At 37.7% G+C, this 19,865-nt stretch overlaps 1 protein-coding gene across 8 annotated transcripts in view; it reads right to left on the bottom strand.

Moving 5' to 3' along the window:
- The window catches only part of CCSER2 (coiled-coil serine rich protein 2), a 167,603-nt gene that overhangs the window by 127,076 nt on the left and 20,662 nt on the right, over positions 1–19,865 (bottom strand). For 6 of the 8 annotated variants that reach the window (XM_089897782.1, XM_089897786.1, XM_022562477.3 and 3 more), the window contains 2 exons: positions 4,370–5,825; positions 3,036–3,232 (listed from right to left, as the gene is read on the bottom strand). In XM_089897782.1, the coding sequence (XP_089753908.1) occupies positions 3,036–3,232; positions 4,370–5,786 (1,614 nt within the window). In that variant the 5' untranslated portion in view covers positions 5,787–5,825. The other 2 variants (XM_089897783.1, XM_089897787.1) reach the window with 2 other exon arrangements.

Here is a 19,865-nt window from a genome sequence, read left to right as displayed (position 1 = left end):
CAAGAAATATTCTGGTGTGCTGGAAATATTCTGTATCATAAATGTGGATGACTGTTAAACAAGTATACACATTTTCAAAATTCCCTATGCAATATGCAAAAGACTTGTATATTTTATTGTATTTAAATTATACCTCAACAAACCACTGTCAATATTTAAGCAAAAAAAAAGCCTAGATTCTAGACAAGTGCTATGCAAAGTAGTCCGTCTACAAACTGTGAGGACCTATAACAAGATAAGGAGCTTGCACCAGACTGCATCAACACACTGCTTTCTTCAAAGAGAAAGTCAGCTGAACTAAACAATGGATTTCAACTAAACTGTTAGTTGTGGACACAGCTGACTCACATTCTAGTGAAGGCTCCTAACCTCAACCTGGACCGGAATGAGCACTGTTGTAAAGAACAACCATAGTGGTGCTTGTGGAGAAGGACACAAGATTAGGAAATGTCTTTGGTGAGACAAAGGAGGCAATGGAGAGACAAAGGAAAATGAGAACAGGCTAAAGTTCTTTTGCGGTAAGTTAGATATACTATTTTAGAAAAAGGAGAAAGAAGAAAAAGTGAGATAATTTAAATAAAAATATAAGATAACAGAGTTAATTCCAAGTATATCAATAAATGCAAACATAAAGGACCAAACTCACCAGTTAAAAACAAAAGACAGACTGTATTTTTTATTTATTTATTTTAAATTTTTTTGCGGTACGCGGGCCTCTCACTGCTGTGGCCTCTCCCGTTGCAGAGTACAGGCTCCGGACGCGCAGGCTCAGTGGCCATGGCTCACGGGCTCAGCCGCTCCGCGGCACGTGGGATCTTCCCGGACCGGGGCACGAACCCGTGTCCCCTGAATTGGCAGGCAGATTCTCAACCACTGCGCCACCAGGGAAGCCCAGATTGTATTTTTTAAAAAATAATAACCTATTATATATCAAAAGAACTGATAGTGAAAGGATAGAAAATATATAAATAAAACTGGTAAAATATACTAATTCTGAAAAAAAAAGAGGCCTTAAGACAAAAAGCATAATGAGGGTTAGAGAGGTTCACTAAACAATGACTGAAAGTCCAATTCACCAAGGAAACAATTCTAAACAGGTACACATGTAACAAAATTAATTTAAAATAGAAAAAAGCAAACAGCTGATAGAATTTTAGAGCATAAATGGTAAATCCACTATCACAGTAGATCTTAACACTCTTTTCAACTTTTACCATCAATTCGCCATCCTTTCTCAGACTATCTTCTTCTTAGATCCAAAGAGAATGACACACAGACACCATTCTGTTCCAAAGCACAGAATGAACACTTTTGTAGTCTCCCATCCCATATACACAAGCCAAATGATCAAGGAGGAAATTCATGGATCTTAGAGACTAATGGTCAATTCAGATGTGTACTGAAGTCTTCCAGAGGCTATTTCATCATTTATGTTACAAGAACAGTGAACTGTCTGAAAAATGTCAGGTACTAGGCAGCTGACTGCTGCCATCTACTGGACACAATGGTCATTTCAACTTCAATCATATTCGCTTAAAAAGTCCTAGTGAGAGAGCACATAAGGCCCTAAACCGTAATCTTTTCTGAACTTCCTTTATCTAACGAAATAAGAGATGCTGCCTCTAAATTAAGTACGTGTCCTCTCCATGTCTGTGCAATTTAACAAGCCTCTGGTAACAACGTTTATTTTTTTCCAAGTCACAGGTTTATATGAATAAACCTGTGAAAATTATATCACCTGAAGTCTACCTGGAATTTAATATACCACAAAGACTACCAATTTTCCCATACAACTACTGGAAAATTGATTTTATATACTCAGTAACTACAGGGAATAACTTTAATCACACCAACTATACTTTACTCACATCGCATATAATCCACATTACTTGCAATTTTTCTTAAAATATGCATGTATAAATATATGGTAGGTCCTCTAGTGCTCATTCATATCTGGTGCCCTCGCCTACCAGGCACACAGGAAAATTATACTTCCTGCCCACTCAGTACATAAGATTAGTTCCAGTCAGTATGTTGTGAGTAAAAGTGCCATATGCCACCTGCAGGCCACAGCAGTAACTGCATGTGTGAGATGTGTGAGACCCTCTGCCAGCAGTAAGTGCATGTATGAGATCCTCGTTACCAGAGTGACAAAGGGTCTCAAAAGAACCCCAAGATCAAAGCAGCTTGGAACACTGAAGACAGTTGCCCTAGAGAGTTGTCCAGACCTACAATAGACATTTTAAGAGTAAAAAATAAACTTTTATTGTGTTAAGTCACTGAGAGTTGGCACTGAGAATGTTACCTCAGCACAGCCTAGCCCAGGATTTCTCATCAGCAGCACTATTTACATCTTGGGCTGGATAAATCTTTGTTGTGGGTGCTATCCTGTGCATTACAGGATGTTAACCAGTATCCCGGTGTCTACCCATTAGTTGCCAGCAGCATCCCTCAATGTGACAACCAAAAATGTCTCCAGACATTGCCTTCCCCTACTGAGAACCACTAGCCTAGCTTAACCTGAACAGTACAGTGTGTCCATATGAATATGTGTGTGTATTTATTTACATACAGCTGACCTTTGAAAAACATGGGGTTAGAGGTGCTGACCCTCCGCACAGTTGAAAATCCACATTTAACTTACAATCGGCCCTCTATATATACACTGTTCCTCCATACCCGCATTTCCGCATCCGCAAATTCAACCAACCACAGACTGTGTAGTACTGTAGTATTTTTACTATTGAAAAAGATTCATATATAAGTGGACCCTCGTAGTTCGAACCCATGTTATTCAAGGGTCAACGATATTATGAATGTGTATGAGAACATATTTAACTCGTGCTATATTATACAAATATATGCTTTATTATGTATTAAGACCAGATGTTTTGTAGGCCTTTAAGAGATATGAATCCCCATTTCTCAAACTAGGAAAGTTAGTTCATAAACTTAAAAAATCCAATCAATATCCCAAGTCTCTCTATAGCAAAGTAAACAAAATGTTCCAAAATGGTATATAAATCCATACATACTATGCTGTTCATCTCAGAGGACTCATAGCTCCCAACTGGGTGGACATTTCCAATGGGCTCCAAGCCCTCTTCATCCCACATGTACGTTCCATCAGAGCTATCAGATGGAGAGAGTTCAAATGAAGAACCAGCTCTGTAATCTGTATCTGGTGAAATCAAGTTGTTTCCAGAAGCATGTTTTGAACATTCACTCCTGTCTTCAGTTGATTTTTTAAAAGAGAGGAAAAAAAAGTTATTAATTCACAAAAATATAATTATTTCTCAGGTTCAAAAAATATAAGCTTTAATAATTTGATATAGCAAAAAAGTTGGCAAAAAAGTATTCATAACTAGAATCTTCTAAATCTAAACAATAAAAAAATCAAGATGCAAAATCTTAAAAATAAACTACTGAAATATTTCCCAATAAAGAAAATTCATTGAGCCATCTTTCACTTCTGCAATATTTCTAGAAATGTACATAAAGCCTCATATTCTTTGAATATTTCCTAAGATATTTATTTTTAAGCACTGCCTGGGAAACTCTTTACTCTGTGTATATCATTTAACCTTGCAGTTGACTCCTTATAAGGAAATAACTTGCTCCAGCAGTCACTCCTAACTAGAAGACCCTCAGGCAGTCAAGGGTTTATGCATATCTCCAGGGATGGCCTAGTCCTTCAACCAGACTACATGCCTATACCCAAACCGTCAATTTGTTCCTTTTTCAGGCCAGATGGGCACAGAGATATATTTTCTCCAGTATTTAGCACCAGGATTACCAAGTATAAGAAGAAATGTTTAACAGGTGCTATCTCACGCTCAATTAAAAAAATTAAGCTCCTCTGAAAGTTTAACTATTAAGTCTACTAAGCAAGAAATCTAACTCTTCCTTTAAAAAAAATGAAAATTGCCTAGGATAAAAAAATTCATTAGATTTGACATAACCTATATTAGTCCATTTACCCTTTGGTACAGCTTTACTCTTAACAAATAGTAGTGATCTACTACCCTAAAGGAAGAGATGGTTTAAAACAGGCTGCCACTGATTGGAGGAAGCAGGGCAAAAAAATAATTTTGAAGCAAGCAGGAATAAGCCTGTGTGTGACAAAGAAGAGCAAAGGTAAAATACCATAAGGGAATGAATATTTTTATGGATGTTGTTTTAGCATGAAAAATAAAACAAGGGACAAAAGTCACAAGGAAGGTAAATGTTGCCCCATTCCAATTTTGTCTAGATCCATCCTTCCATGAAATTGTTAGTATCCTGGTATTAATCAGAAGATAATCCTAAACGGAAATTCAGTTCTATTATCTAGGAGAAAGCAAAAAAAATTAAGGACATTAATATTTACCAGAGACACTTATATCTATCCACTCATCAGTTTTACTGAAGGATTTTTCATTTTCCTTGGGGGAATCAAATATATCCTTTGGTGGTTCATTTTCACCCTTTTCTTCTTTGAGAGAAATTTCCTCTGGAGTTACTCTAGTTCTGTTGGAATCTTCTATATCTATAAAATCATCACTGAAGTCTTCACTTAAATCATTCTTATCAGAAGATGACAGAGAAGACAATGAAATGTCATCCACATCATCACCCAGGTATCTAATTTTAGTATCATGTTTCATGGTCTGGTCATTTTCTGTTCTATAACTATCATTTTCAACTAGTTCTTGGTCCTTATCCTTAGCTCTGTCCTTAGCCACAAGTGCAGCATCTTCCTCTATACATGTGTCAGCCGGTGAATTTTTATTACTATCAACTGTGATAGTCCCAGAAAATGGAGATCGGCCAGATTTCAGTAGAGAGGGATGAACCATCCTATAACCCAAAGTGGAAGTCACACCCGGGCCATTTGGTAAAGCCAACTTCTTTCCACCAGCAGCATAAGGCCTATTAAATCCATACCTTAAATGTTCATTCCCATTGAGTACTTCTGACTGCCGAGAATTTCTTGCTAGCATACTTGACCTCAGAGGCACTCTAATGGGTAGCTGTTGATTCTGATAAGGCTTTGTAAGATCTGCAGCTCTATTGAAGGAATGTGATCTGGTTATAGATGAAGGTGGAAGGAATGAATTCTGAATGGAATGTGAAAAACTCTGTGACCTAACCATTTTTTCACAAGCAAGAGATTTAATATTATCTAGGGATTGTGCTAAGCTTTCTCCAGAACTGCTTCTGGTGGCACAGGAGTTTGCTCTAGGCCTTTGGATGCTACCAGCTGATCGGTTTCCATAAAATCCATTCAACTGCGACTTTGGAGCACTGACTGAAGCATATGAAGTCCTTCCTAATAATGTGCCTTTGGTGAATTTACCCAAATTAGATGGTCCAGACAAAGACTTTTGGTTTAACTCTTCTGCAGATGACACAAACATAGTAGATGTCTTTGCTAACTTTGATGTGAGTAAAGAAATACTTTTCAAACCTCCCTTCATCCCATTTTTATCAAACATTCCTTGAGCAGGTGCATGTTTTTCAGGATCAATTTCTTTATCATGTGAACTCTGAGTACCGTTAGGCTCTTCAGGACTTTGTGCACTAAACTGGTATTTATTTGCCGTTCTCCAATTAAATGAATGGGACAATGAACAATCAGAGCCATTATTTTTGATGTAACTTTTGGCATTGCTACTCTTGGAAGTTCCCAATAAATTAACAGGTTTTCCATTTGGCATTGGCTGCAGTGTACTTCTTACAGGTTTTGTTCCATACTTTGGCAACTTGGAACCCAAAAAAGTCTTGATTTGTGTTTTTTCTTCCATGAGCTATATGGTGCATTTGTTCTTAAAATTTGACAAAATCTGAGGAGACAAAAAAGCAGATTAAACATTTCTAAATAAGGATAATTACATGGATTATTATATAATACGAATGCATATTCTTAAATAAATGCAGCAAAAACCAAAAGTTACTCATAATTCCTACAGAACTCTTAATAAATACTGATTACACTAATTAATAACTTTATGTTAGAAGAAAATAAACATTTTTGTAAACCCTTTTATTAACTTGGGCTATGGATGATGATAGCAAAATCCAGAAATGATAAAATTAGACTATCAAATTTGTATTAAAAAATAACACTTCTACAGCACATCTTCCAATTTCCAATCCAAATTATTTTTTCCATTTTGGGTAATATTATTTCCTTCAAAAATAAAAACGTGACTTTGGTTTTTTTTTTGGGGGGGGCGTTCACGGGCCTCTCACTGTTGTGGCCTCTCCCGTTGCGGAGCACAGGCTCCAGACGCGCAGGCTCAGCAGCCATGGCTCACGGGCCTAGCCACTCCGCGGCATGTGGGATCTTCCCGGACCGGGGCACGAACCCATGTCCCCTGCATCGGCAGGCGGACTCTCAACCACTGCGCCACCAGGGAAGCCCTGGTTTTTTTTTAAAGTGCACTTGATCTTATAAAAACTGGAATACAATTTAAAACTTCCATTATTAAAGTTACGAGAAGGATGTAGATAAAGAATCCAACAGCACCAAAAAAATTCTTCTGGCATCAAGGGCTGAAATATCAGCTGTCATTTTAAGCAAATATCTCAAAAGAATTTTTATCCAGTAATATAAACATACATTACAGTTAGTGTCAGGGTGAGAAGTATAATGAGTTAATACCATTGATTAGTCCATTAATCTCAACCTCTCAAATTTTTTTTTCTTTAATATTTATTTGGTTGCACCGGGTCTTAAGACGCAGCAGGCAGGCTCCTTAGTTGTGGCATGCGAACTCTTAGCTGCAGCATGCATGCGGGATCTAGTTCCCTGACCAGGGATCGAACCCAGGACCCCTGCATAGGGAGCATGAAGTCTTATCCATTGCACCATCAGGGAAGTCCCTCAAATTATTTTAAAGATAATAAAAAACAACAAAAAGATTCAATGAACACAAAGGAGCATAAAAATAAAAAGTGTCCTCTATGTGAGTAACTTTAATAAATTATGTCATCTGATGAGATTACAAAAATGAGATAAAAATATTAAAATGCCCTAACATTAACAAAAATATAATATTGTCACTATATGTTCACTGTGGTTATATAAAAATGTTGTAACACGGGCTTCCCTGGTGGTGCAGTGGTTGAGAGTCTGCCTGCCGATGTAGGGGACATGGGTTCGTGCCCCGGTCCAGGAAGATCCCACATGCCGCGTAGCGGCTGGGCCCGTGAGCCATGGCCGCTGAGCCTGCGCATCCAGAGCCTGTGCTCCGCAACGGGAGAGGCCACAACAGTGAGAGGCCCGCGTATCGCACAAAAAAAAAAAAGAGACAGACTAGGGCTACCCTGGTGGCACAGTGGTTGGGAATCTGCCTGCCAATGCAGGGGACAAGGGTTCAAGCCTTGGCCCGGGAAGTTCCCACGCGCCACGGAGCGGTGAAGCCCATGCACCACAACTGCTGAGCCTGCGCTCTAGAGCCCGCGAGCCACAACTACAGAAGCCCTGTGCCTAGAGCCCCGTGCTCCTCAACAAGAGAAGCCACCGCAATGACAAGCCCGCGCACCGAAACAAAGAGTAGCCCCCGCTTGCCACAACTAGTGAAAGGCCGCGTGCAGACCCCAAAGCAGCCAAAAATAAATAAATAAAATTAATTTATTTTTAAAAAAGACACAGACTATACATACGTGTGTGTTTCATTTTTCAGCCAAAAATCCACCAGCTACAGTCGAACAAGAAAATGCTTAAACTAAACATCTCTAAACTTTAAAAAGTAGTGGCCAGAAAACGATTCTGCACAGTGTGATCTGGCTCCTAGCCTGATTACACTGCCTAGAAGCAATAATGAGAAAAATTGGTGAGTTCATAAAACTTGAAAATTTTAATATATAAATATTTTAATATTTTAATAAAGATCCTCTGGTTTGGATAGAAAGACCTGCTTTGGCATGCCCTAGAAAAGTCCAGGAGAACATCTTCAGCACAGAAGCTTTAAAACCTAAGCTGAGACAGGCAGAGTGGCCACCAGAACCTGTTGACTTCCAAGGCATTCTTCTGAGTTAAGGAAAGGGTCTGTAGCCCCTAGAAATGTACTACACCCTCGGCAGGATGGAACAAGGCCAGTACAGGACACTTAACAAAATCTAAGGAGATAGGAGAGCCTGGAGCCCCAGAAGAACTCTCCCCCCACCACCACCTTATATCCTTCAACTACAGAGAAGCAGACAGAGAATAAAACACACTGCTCAAAAGATGTATTGAGGGGGTACAGTAAAAGGAGGAGACAAAGTCACAGCTAAGATGAGGATGGCATCAAGGAGAACTAACCCATGTTATATCAGGGCAGATACAAAGTCTTGACTTCACTATCCAACTCTTTACCTAGCAAGATATAAAGAAAAGGCCATGCAACTGTATAAACAAGAGGGTGGAAAGAAGAGGAAAGAAAAGAAGAACCTAGTCTGAAAGCAAACATAACACAGGAAAATAAGGAAATCCCCAATGAGTTCTTTGTAACAGAAAACAACCTAATAAGCACATACATTTAATAAATCAAAAGCGCAAAGATAAAAAGACAAAACAGGTAAGTTGAAAAGAAAAGCTATGGAGCTAAGAAAATCAATTAAGAAAAATGAATTTGAAAAAAAAGCAAGAAAAAGAACCAAACACTGAAAATCAAACTAATGGCAAGAAGAAAAATCTCCTAAGTACTGAGGAGAAAAACAGACAGAGATACCAAGGCAATCAGATAGAATAAGTAGGACAGAGACTAAACAGAAAGATACTTAGTATCCCTGAAGTAGAATAACTAAACAAATAGAAGAGAAAAAGCAGGTAGACATGATAGAAAATAGCCCTAAAATAAAGGTAAAGAAAATCTACAAAAGGAAAGGAAAAATACAATAAACCACAGATCCAAATACATATCTAAATTAAATTAATAAAACGTCAAGGATAAAGAAATAATTCTCTGGGAATGCAGATTGAAAAAAATCATTTTGTAAAGAAAATTTTAAGACTTTTGAATAAGCAAAAAAGATCCTTCTGATGAAATGCTGCAGCTTCTAGGGATAATTTAATCCTACAGGAATTGTCATTGGACTATTTTACCACTCTGTAAAGATAGAGGTTAACATATAGAAAACTAATGGTAAAGCACACAATCCTTGTCTACAGACATGCAAATAAATTCTGCCCATTTCAGTTGACTTCTCTCCACCATGATGGAAGAAGCCAGCTTTGCAAATTCACTTCAATATTCCTGATCTATAAATGTACGTGTCCTTTGCATTCTCCCTTGAACCAGCTATAACATATCTCTGATTCCCTCATTAATGATTGGATAAATAAAACCTTTAACATGTCCATTTGATATCTGAATAAGAGTCATGATTTAATTCTCTTCTAAAATTTATCCTTAGTAGTTTTGGAAATTCCACCAAGATACCCAGTGGATTCACCTGACAGAGCTAGGTAACTTCTTTGCCAAAATAGTACATATACCTCACAGGCAGCTCAAGCCCAGACATTTCTTGTCTCCCAGAAGTGAACTAAGAACAGCAATAGAACTTTGTTAACTGTGCTTTCTATTTTAACTTTCCTCTCTTCTAATTTTGTTTTTGTTTTTAGTTTATTTATGGTCAATAAGTTATTCTCTGTTGGTGATAACAATGATTCAGAATTTGATTTTATGGACTGTCATTCAGTGATCTCTGTAAACAAATTAATGGTTTATACAGATCTGTGTTGGGTGAGAGAAAAAGAAGAATCTGATTCATTAGTCACCTGTTCACTTATCTCTTTTGTTTACCTATCTTTTTTTTTTTTTTTTTTTTTTTTTTTTTTTGCGGTACGCGGGCCTTTCACTGTTGTGGCCTCTCCCATTGCGGAGCACAGGCTCCGGACGCGCAAGCTCAGCGGCCATGGCTCACGGGCCCAGCCGCTCCGCGGCATGTGGGATCTTCCCGGACCGGGGCACGAACCCGTGTCCCCTGCATCGGCAGGCGGACTCTCAACAACTGCGCCACCAGGGAAGCCCTATAAAGTCTCTTAAAGCAGCTCTGTTCCGACTGGCTTATAGAGATAAATATGCACTATTTTTATAAATTGAATATTACCAAAATTCCCAGAAAATAAGCAAATTGATCTTCTAATATTTTAAATGTGTTATTTTTTTTAAATTATTCTTACAGAAATTAACTCAGAAAGGTTTTAAGAACTAAGTTCATATAATTAAGGTAAATGGCAAACAAAAATAGTTTAATAGGTTTATCTTCTGCTTTTTAAAATCAATGTTAAGTATAATACAAGCATACATCTTTATTCCATTAGAGTAACTTTCTAAAACATATATAGGCTTACTGATCAAATAAGCCAGTATTACTCACACACAGTGTTTAAGACTATGAAAATGTAAAACTGTATTTAAATTGAATGACTATTCTGACAAACTTTTCATTTCAACAGTAATTATGTTTTACAGTATGTCAGCTTACAAATAATTTCCAAGAACTTTAAGGTAACAAAAGCTTAGACTAATATTAAACTGAATTAATTAGTGGATAATCACTGGCTTGCTAGATCATTTCTAAGTAAGAATATTAAAACTTTGGTTACTAAGCATAATTTCAAGTTTATATGCTTTTGCTTCTTGTTATTGTGTGCTACAGAAAGACTCTCTTTGGGACATGTAAATGAACATGTTCGTTTTTGCTACTTTGAGAAATTGTACACTAGATCCCATTTTTATAAAAGTAACATGCCAGATAGATAGATAAATAGACAGACAGAGGATATAACACAGAGATGTGCGTGCACCTATATATTTAAACACACAAACTGTTAATAGTGATTACCATTAGGGAAGTGAGAATTAGGTGAAAAGAAGACTTCTTTTCACCTTTACATCGTTATTGCTTAAATACTTTAAATATGCCCATATTTTTACCATTTAAAACATGTTAACTAAAAAACTGCATTTAAAAAATTAAAAAAATTTATTCAGTATCAAACAAGACTCTTAAACAGTTTAATCTTACCAAAAAAATTATTTAAAATTAAGTTTAATATTACAGAAAATATACTTAAAAGACATAAAAATAGAAGTTTGGATAAAACACAAAAGAGGATTTTTTTAGTCAACAGACATTATTTTTTCATAAATTACTATTTCAATTTCTCCAGACTTCAACCTCAATTTATTGTTTCACTTATCAATTTTATCTTTAAAATTTTATTCTAAATTCACCATATCCATTCCACAATTCTAGTTCTTACCCTCATCTCTTTCTGCATTACTAAAAAGCCTTCCTACGTTATCAAGATTCCGACTCCATTTCTATTCAAACTGTCAAAACAGTTATTCTCTCAAAGCACAGATCTGATCATGTCATTCTATAGATTAAAAACCACGTGTGGCCCAGGAACAACAAAATAAAATCCAAAACCCACTGTACAGAGATCAAGCTTCTCTATTTGCTTCTACCCTATCACTGCAGTACTATACATTCTAGCCAAGATACATTGCCTATCATTCCCCCAAATCCATCCTATATTTTGTACCTTCTATGCCTTTGCTAAAGTTGTAAAGACCACCTTGAAGATCCTACCCTCCAAGTCCAAAATCATTACACTCACAAACCTTTCCAGTTAAAATTAATTTTGCATCCTTCTCTATTCCCTTCACACCAATAATAGAGCTGAGTCTGTCTTATAATTGTGTGCATGTTTATTTGACCCATAAGAAAGTATGAGAGCATAAACTGTGCCTGCTATAGGATCACAAATATGACAGATCCTCAACTTTTAAGTAAACTCATAATTTTAGTGCAAATTAATTTAATAAATAGTAAGCCAAGACTGAAAAGTAATTTCATTTTGTGGGCCTGTGACTGATTGGTAGTAGCGGCCTTGAGCAATACGTTGAGGACTCTGAGGTGAAATCTAGACTCTGCAGTAAAGAATCTTGATCAAACAGCAATATCTGCCATGAGCAGGAAAAGGGACAGCATATCCATGCTGGATGACTGCCATGCTCATTTTCTGATAATGACCTTTACCACAAAACATACTCCACACCTACAAATACTTTCAGGGTGACCATAAGAAAACTGGTAATGATATTAGATATAAGGGTCATTCTGCAAATCATTAAATAACACACATTAAAAATTCTGACCTCTGGTGAGTCATCTGTGAGTCAGAAAGGCTTTAACATTTCCCTGCCAGTCACAAGTAGACTGAGAACAGAACACTCTATTCTTTCACTTCTCTATGCTTCTACTTGACTGTCTGAAATGAGGGTAATATATGTTATCCCCCAAGAATATCTTAAGTATTAATAACTTAGAGGCACAAGATAAGCCCACAAGAAAGACACACTGTTACTACAAAATGTTTAGGGTGCTATCACGTGGCGGGGGAGAAAAAAGATTAGAACCTGAATGTACTATTTCCTATCAAGATTATTTACTGATTTCTAAATGCACAAATAACTGCAACATAATTGTTATCAATCATCTTGGACTGTGGTCTTAAAACTAAGCTAATCTGACAGCTCAACTCTATAAAGTTTCCATATTTGCTTATGTTATGAATATTGTCACTTCATTTGTTCATGAGCTACCTTCTGTCTTTAAATATTCATGAAACTTTCTCCTATACTTACTTGTAACTCTGAAGTGAAATAAAAGACATTGTGAATCTGCTTCATTTTAGTAGTTGTGCTGTCTTTGCTACACTTTACCTGATATGCAGTCGGTTAAGCAATTAAAAAATGCAGTCATGGGCTTCCCTGGTGGCGCAGTGGTTCAGAGTCCGCCTGCCGACGCAGGGGACACGGGTTCGTGCCCTGGTTGGGGAGGATCCCACATGCCGCGAAGCGGCTGAGCCCGTGAGCCATGGCCGCTGAGCCTGCGTGTCCGGAGCCTGTGCTCCACAACGGCAGAGGCCACAACAGTGAAAGTCCCGCGTACCACAAAAAAAAAAAATGCAGTCATAAGTCTGAAAAAGTACATGTTGACTACATCATCTAATGATATAATCTTCTCTGAAATACTTTAACATTGTCTGTGAGCTTTAGTTTAATGCTGAACTAAGAATAATACCTGGTACAGGGCCTGGAAATATCTGAGATTTTGAGTTACTTCCTGTAAGAATAATTTTTTTAAGTATAGCACATTTAAAGTATGGTAGTTCACATTTGAAAGAATTTTCAAAACTACTTATAAATTCTTTTTTTAAAAAATTACAAATCAAAGTTTTTTGCTTTTAAAAGGAATCCACAATTGGATAAGAAGGGAAAAGAAGGAGCAAATATTACTGAGTACTTATATAACAGGTAACATCCTTACCACTCTGTCCCTGTTAATTGTTTAATCTTCCTAATATTATAAGGTGGTAGATTTCAATCTATTTTAAACAGATAAACCAAGATTCAGAAAGGCTAAAACACTTGCCCAAAGTCACAAGTTCATAAATTACTTAAGAGAATTCAGGTTCAACTCTACCTGATTCCAGGATCCAGGCAGACTGCCTTCCTGACAAAGGAATGAAATATTCTGAGAAGTTTACTGATAGCTAGGGACAACAGTGAAGGAAGGAACTGGATAGCTAAGGTTAGAGGAGAAGCATGAAGACTGCAAAGAACCTAGGTATTGATTAAAGAAGTTTTTGCAAAAGAACAAGTAAGAGCTTTCTCTTTTTCAAATTTCTTTCATATCAATTACTTTATCATCTGAGGAACCACCCACTCATATTCTTTTTTTTAGTTTTTCAAATAGCTTTTTAGAAGGTATGAAATGCATACATTTTAGGGGTTTTACATAGGCATAAATTCACTACTGAGTCCAAGAGCAGTTAACTGAACAACAATGCTGATGACTACATGCCCCTACCAGTCACTTCTTGAAACTTGCTTTCTCATTCAGATAACTACATTTAATTTTTAAAAAAAAAATTTTTTTTTTTTACCTAGTGTTACCCAACCATTTCCCTCATATCCTCTTCTCCCATGTTTTTTCTGGCTGTCATCTATGTCAAGTCGATTCAAAGCCTTGATTATAGCAATTAAATAAGTAAAAATAACACCTTCAAAAGTAAAGGTTTAAAACAATACAACTTCATTCCAGATTCTTCACGGTTTTAAAGAGTGCACACCCGAGCTCAACCCAAAACCCCATTTTTTTTTTTAATCAAGCTGACCTTTTTGTCCTCTAGCTACAATTTTTTACTCAGGCAGATGGGGATCAAAGCAACTTGTGGAAGTTAGTCTCAAAATGAATTTGTGGTTTGGGAACATTAAATGATGTTATTAAATGCAGATTCAAAGTATATTACTTCCTGAAACTTTAATTTAAGGAACAAAGAGAATACTAGCAGCTAAAGAAGAACTGGAAGCTCCCCTGGCCAAACACAAAAGCTCTCTCTCCAAATTTATTTAGTTCAGGTAAAACTCAATAACTGCGTAGGGCATTCAAATGAATGTGTACTCCTATTTCTTGTCAACAAGCCAAGAAGGGTTCCTCAGACCACTCCAGGTTTATGTTCCTTTCACTGGAAACCAAGTTCTTTGAGAATACAAACTATGCCTTTCACTCTTCTGTTTCCTCACTGTGGCCCTAGGACATAGGCTCGCACATAATTGGCATTTTATAAATGCAGGTTGAAAGCAAGAAAAGCGTATCCCTTAACAGTGATTTTCTGGAAATTTTGTTACTTTTACCTCTAATCAACAATATAAGCATTTAGGGCTTCCCCGATGGCGCAGTGGTTGAGAATCCGCCTGCCAATGCAGGGGACACAGGTTCAAGCCCTGGTCCGGGAAGATCCCACATGCCACAGAGCAACTAAGCCCATACACCACACTACTGAGCCTGCACTCTAGAGCCCGTGAGCTACAACTACTGAGCCCGTGTGCCTAGAGCCCGTGCTCTGCAACAAGAGAAGCCACCGCAATGAGAAGCCCACGCACCACAACGAAGAGTAGCCCCCGCTCGTCGCAACTAGAGAAAACCCACGTGCAGCAACGAAGACCCAATGCAGCCAAAAATAAATATTTTAAAAAAGCAATAAAAGCATTTATATGTATAAAGCATAACACAGCCTGACACAAGTACAAGCTTCTGTTTATAAACTCCTATTTTCCTAGGTAAAACAGGTACCCAAATTCATGATACTGATTTTTTTCCCACCCTTCCACAAACCACACTGGGTTATTAAACCCAATGAAAAAGCCAGTCTCCTCCCTGGTAGCTTTCTTGCTTAAGAATTTATTCTAATTTGGAATCTCATTCCCTATTCATACCCATGGCACCTAACTCTTTTAAGTTTTTTCCAAGAAACCTACAACTTTTGGCATTATTAAAAAAAAATAAATTACAGGGGCTTCCCTGGTGGCGCAGTGGTTGAGAATCTTCCTGCTAATGCAGGGGACACGGGTTCGAGCCCTGGTCTGGGAAGATCCCACATGCCGCAGAGCAACTGGGCCCGTGAGCCACAACTACTGAGCCTGTGCGTCTGGAGCCTGTGCTCTGCAACAGGAGAGGCCGCGATAGTGAGAGGCCTGCGCATCGCGATGAAGAGTGGCCCCCGCTTGCCACAATTAGAGAAAGCCCTCCCACAGAAACGAAGACCCAACACAGCAAAAATAAGTTAATTAATTAATTTTTTAAAAAGTCTCCATTCTTAAAAAAAAAAAATTACAAAAGAAATGGGACATGACACAATCTCAGTCTGATTGTGCTCTTTATATGTTCTTTGTGTGATTTAATTACAAAGTATTTTAGATAATTACTCTGCAACTTTTAATTGAACTAGGATACTCATATTTTAACATTTTTAAAAAGTAAAAATCCTTAAACTAGTTAACAGCATTTAATCAGTCCCCCGAGGTATTGGCACTGAGAATCTTATTGATTTTGTAAAAATCAGAGTGATTAAAGTTAGGTACAATATTTGCATCTATAAGTTGATCATGATGTAAGGCATAAGGATCACTGAATATAAGAGAAATCTTATTGTGCTTAGGCCTATCACAATTCAACTTCTGCCTCTGCAGGGAAGCCCCACTTAATTCACTGCATACCTCCACCTCAGATTACTATAACACTTTTTTATTAAGCACCTATGAAACAAGATCCTAAAAAATAAACAAGGTAGGATATAATGCCTGCCAGGAGAAGCTTATGATCTGGCAAAGGAAGGAATGTTTTCATCATGGTCATGACTTAGAATACATTAATTCAGTCATCAAACATGTATTGAAAGCCTTTTTGAAGACATTTATTAAAAGATTTATTACAAATCAGGCTCTGTGCTAGAGGATGTGGATACAACAGACACTCCAATACAGAGAAAAAGACATATAGACAAGAAAAGGGCAATGAAGTGCTATAATTGCTATAGGAGAGTATATGGGGTAGTACATGAGGGTACAAAAAAGAAAGTACTTAATGGGAGAAGGGGATTTCATAAATGGCTTCATAGAGGAAGCCAATGCTTGAGTTGGGTCCAAATGATAAATAGTAAATAATAATATAATAATAAAGAAAATGTGAGAAGCAATACAGCCTAAGTAAAGAGTATAAACAAAAGCACAGAACCAGCATGGCACATTCAGGAAACTGTTATTAATTAAATAAGGGTAGTGAACAGGGTTCAAAGAAATGCTGCAGGAAACGAGAGAAGTTCAATGGAAAAAATACAGCCTGCGAAAGGCCTTAAATGCCATATTAAGAAATTTGAACTTTACTACAGGCAGTAAGGAAGCCAAAGGGTTTTAAGTCAGAAAACAATGACCTGACCTGAATTTTGAAAACTGACTCTGATTTCAGTATCAAGGATGGACCAGAGGAAGAAAGGTAGATAGGTTAAGAGGTTTTAACATGAAAATGATGGCAAGGGTTGTAGCAAAAAGGTTAGAGAAAAGATACAAATACAAAAGATATTAGCAATACTGAATCTTGAGAATTTGATCATAACAGTGGACACAAAATGAGAGCACAATATTTAATGAATAAATGGATGAATAATTGACTGACTGATTAGGTGTAGGAGATGGAAATGGATAACTGATTGACTAATTTGATGTAGAGAGGAGAAAGGGTTCATGATTCCAGGCCTGACTGGACAAAGGGTGGTGCCTTTAATTGAGGGCAAACATTATGTCTAGGGAAAGAGATCGTAAACTTAGCATGTCAAGCTGACTTTGAGGTAACTCTGACGTACCTACAGAGGGTGCAGGTCGGGGTGTTTACAAGCCATGTAAAGAAGTCTGAAATGCAAGGGCAAGATCTGAATGGGAGATGATTTGAGAACTGTCAGTACAAAAAAACAGTCAAATGTTCCACCAGAAACAGGTGAGGTCATCTGGGGAAGATGTAGAAAAAGGAAAGAAAGGCTAAGGAGATCCAGGGGATCACGAACATTTAAGGAATGGACAGAAGGGAAAAAAAGCAACAAAGGCGGCTGAGAATGCACAATCCAAAAGGAAAGAAAAGAACTGGAAGAGAATTTGAAAATAATAGGCAGTAGTGTCAAATTCCACAGATAAGCAAAGAAAAACTAAAGACTGAAAGGAATGGTCACCCTTGGTAGTTTGCAAATTTGGTCACCTTTGCCAGAGGAGTTTCAGGAGACAAGATGAGGCACAGAAAACTACAGAGTTCAAGAGTAAAAAAAGGTAAAGAAATAGAGTCAGGAAACGTTAACCCATTCTTTCAAAGACTAGAAAGAAAAAGGCAGTAACCTGAGAGGAAATAAAGGCGGTAGTTTTGGTTTTTTCTAATTTTGTGCTCTCTTTTCTAAGATGCAGAGAAAGAGCTAAAACAGAAGATTAAAAATAAGAAAATGGTGGGAACAATAGCTACAGCATGATACCACAGGATATAAGATGAAGATGGGCTTCCAGTCCCATGATGAGGCCTGGAATGCTAGACAGGAAAACAAGGCAGACATTCTGATTTACAGCTGAGTCACGAAGAAGGTGGTAGCTTGACAGGCACATTGCTCAGGGCTCTAGCCCTGGGAACACTGGACACCACGGCAGGCTCCACTCACCCACCTTAGTCGGGACTGGCTAAACCTGCAGGATGTGGGAATTGTGCTTGCAGCTGAACGGGGCTGTAGAAAGCAGGGACTAGGTCTTATTAGATGTTATGAGCAAACTCAACCAGCAAGATTATTGAGACCGTGGGCAATACAAATAATTTCAAAAATATAAATATAATGAAAATGTCTGTAATATTTACTCAATAGCTTAATTAAAAATCTCATTTTTAAAATTCTCATCATCTAGCACAGAGCCTGGCACATAACAGACATCAGTGCATACAAGTGAATGATGTTGTGGGACCGACTCAGGGCACTATCCCAAGAGACAGAACACCTGTGGAAGGCAGGCTCTGCAGTGTTTCCAATGACCTGGCTAGAAAATCTCCTTCCTATGGGACCAGGAGGGTGGAAAAACCTAATTGTCCCTACTGAAAACAAAAGAGGACAACATGACTGTGAGGGGCCTTAATGATAACATTTTTTTAAAAACATTAATTTTTATTAAAAAAACATTAAAAACATTAAAAAACGTTAATTTTTATCAAGAACAGTATATGTATGGCACTGTGCTGATCAGTTTATAAGAATTACCATATCTTAACCTCATTACAACACACAACAGGTACATTTATTCCCATTTCAGAGATGAAGAAACTCAGTTTTCTTCAGAGGTTAAGTAACTGGTCCCAGTTCACATAGATAATAAAGAACCAAGACTACTGAACCCAAGTCAGTAGCACTCAATGTGATGGGTAGTGATAGTAGTGGTAGTAGTAGTAACAGCAGGAACAATAGCAGCTAACACTCTTATAGCTCTTACTATGTGATAGGCAATGTTCTAAGGGTTTCATATTTATTAACCTTCACAACTACTTTATGAAGTAAATGTAATCATTTTACAAAGGAAGAAAGTAAACACAGAGGGGTTAGGTAGTGTTCCCAAGACCACACAGCTACTAAGTGGTGGGGCCAGGATTCAAATTTAACCATTACCCTATATAGCCTCTCTCCAATTCATTTTCTCTAAGCTAAGATGCAATATACTGTGTTTTTCTAACTGTTGATCATGACATCAATGTATTGGTTTATGACAAGCAAGTTTTGTTGTAAATGAAAAGGCTAGAATAGAATGGACTACTCCACTCTTTTCCCAATACCTTCTCTAGTGCTGGACGAGATGGCCAACATCCTGGGCGAACTACAAGAAAAGCATATGCAACGGATGTGTTTGTTTAGTTTTGTAATGGATGGGGAAGGAATCAATCAAATTTAACAGTGAAAAATATTCAAAAACTTATTCATGGAGCACAAATCAGAAAATCTGTTTCTTCTTCTTTAAATGTAAAAGTTGTATAGAATAGATAAGAGAAAATGTTTAAGAATTATTCAAAGTAACAGTAAAGTCAATTTCAATGAAAAAAAACCCAAAGAATAATCTATTTTTTTGAAGAAATCAACACTTCAGGGAAACAAGAATATGATGAAAAGGGTCAGGGATTGAAAATAGAAAGCTGAGAAAGATGCTCAATTTAACTCCAATAAGAGAAAAAAATGTAGCCACAAGGGGGAGACAACAGTTACTAGAGCCTGCTGAAGAACTGAAAATAAATAATATACAAATTGCAGTTTTTTTCAAGAATATCACAGTAAGAGGGCTTCCCTGGTGGCACAGTGGTTGAGAGTCTGCCTGCTGATGCAGGGGACACGGGTTCGTGCCCCGGTCCGGGAAGGTCCCACATGCCGCGGAGCGGCTGGGCCCGTGAGTCACGGCCACTGAGCCTGCGTGTCCGGAGCCTGTGCTCCCCAACGGGAGAGGCCACAACAGTGAGAGGCCCGCGTACCGCAAAAAAAA

This window comes from Delphinapterus leucas, chromosome 16, assembly GCF_059928025.1.
Source record: "Delphinapterus leucas isolate spDelLeu-1000000601 "Yukka" chromosome 16, BTC_Dleu_Yukka2, whole genome shotgun sequence".
NCBI classification, from domain to species: Eukaryota; Metazoa; Chordata; class Mammalia; order Artiodactyla; family Monodontidae; genus Delphinapterus; species Delphinapterus leucas.
The sequence above is the reverse complement of the archived record's forward strand: the minus strand, read 5'-3'. Positions and strand labels throughout refer to the sequence as shown.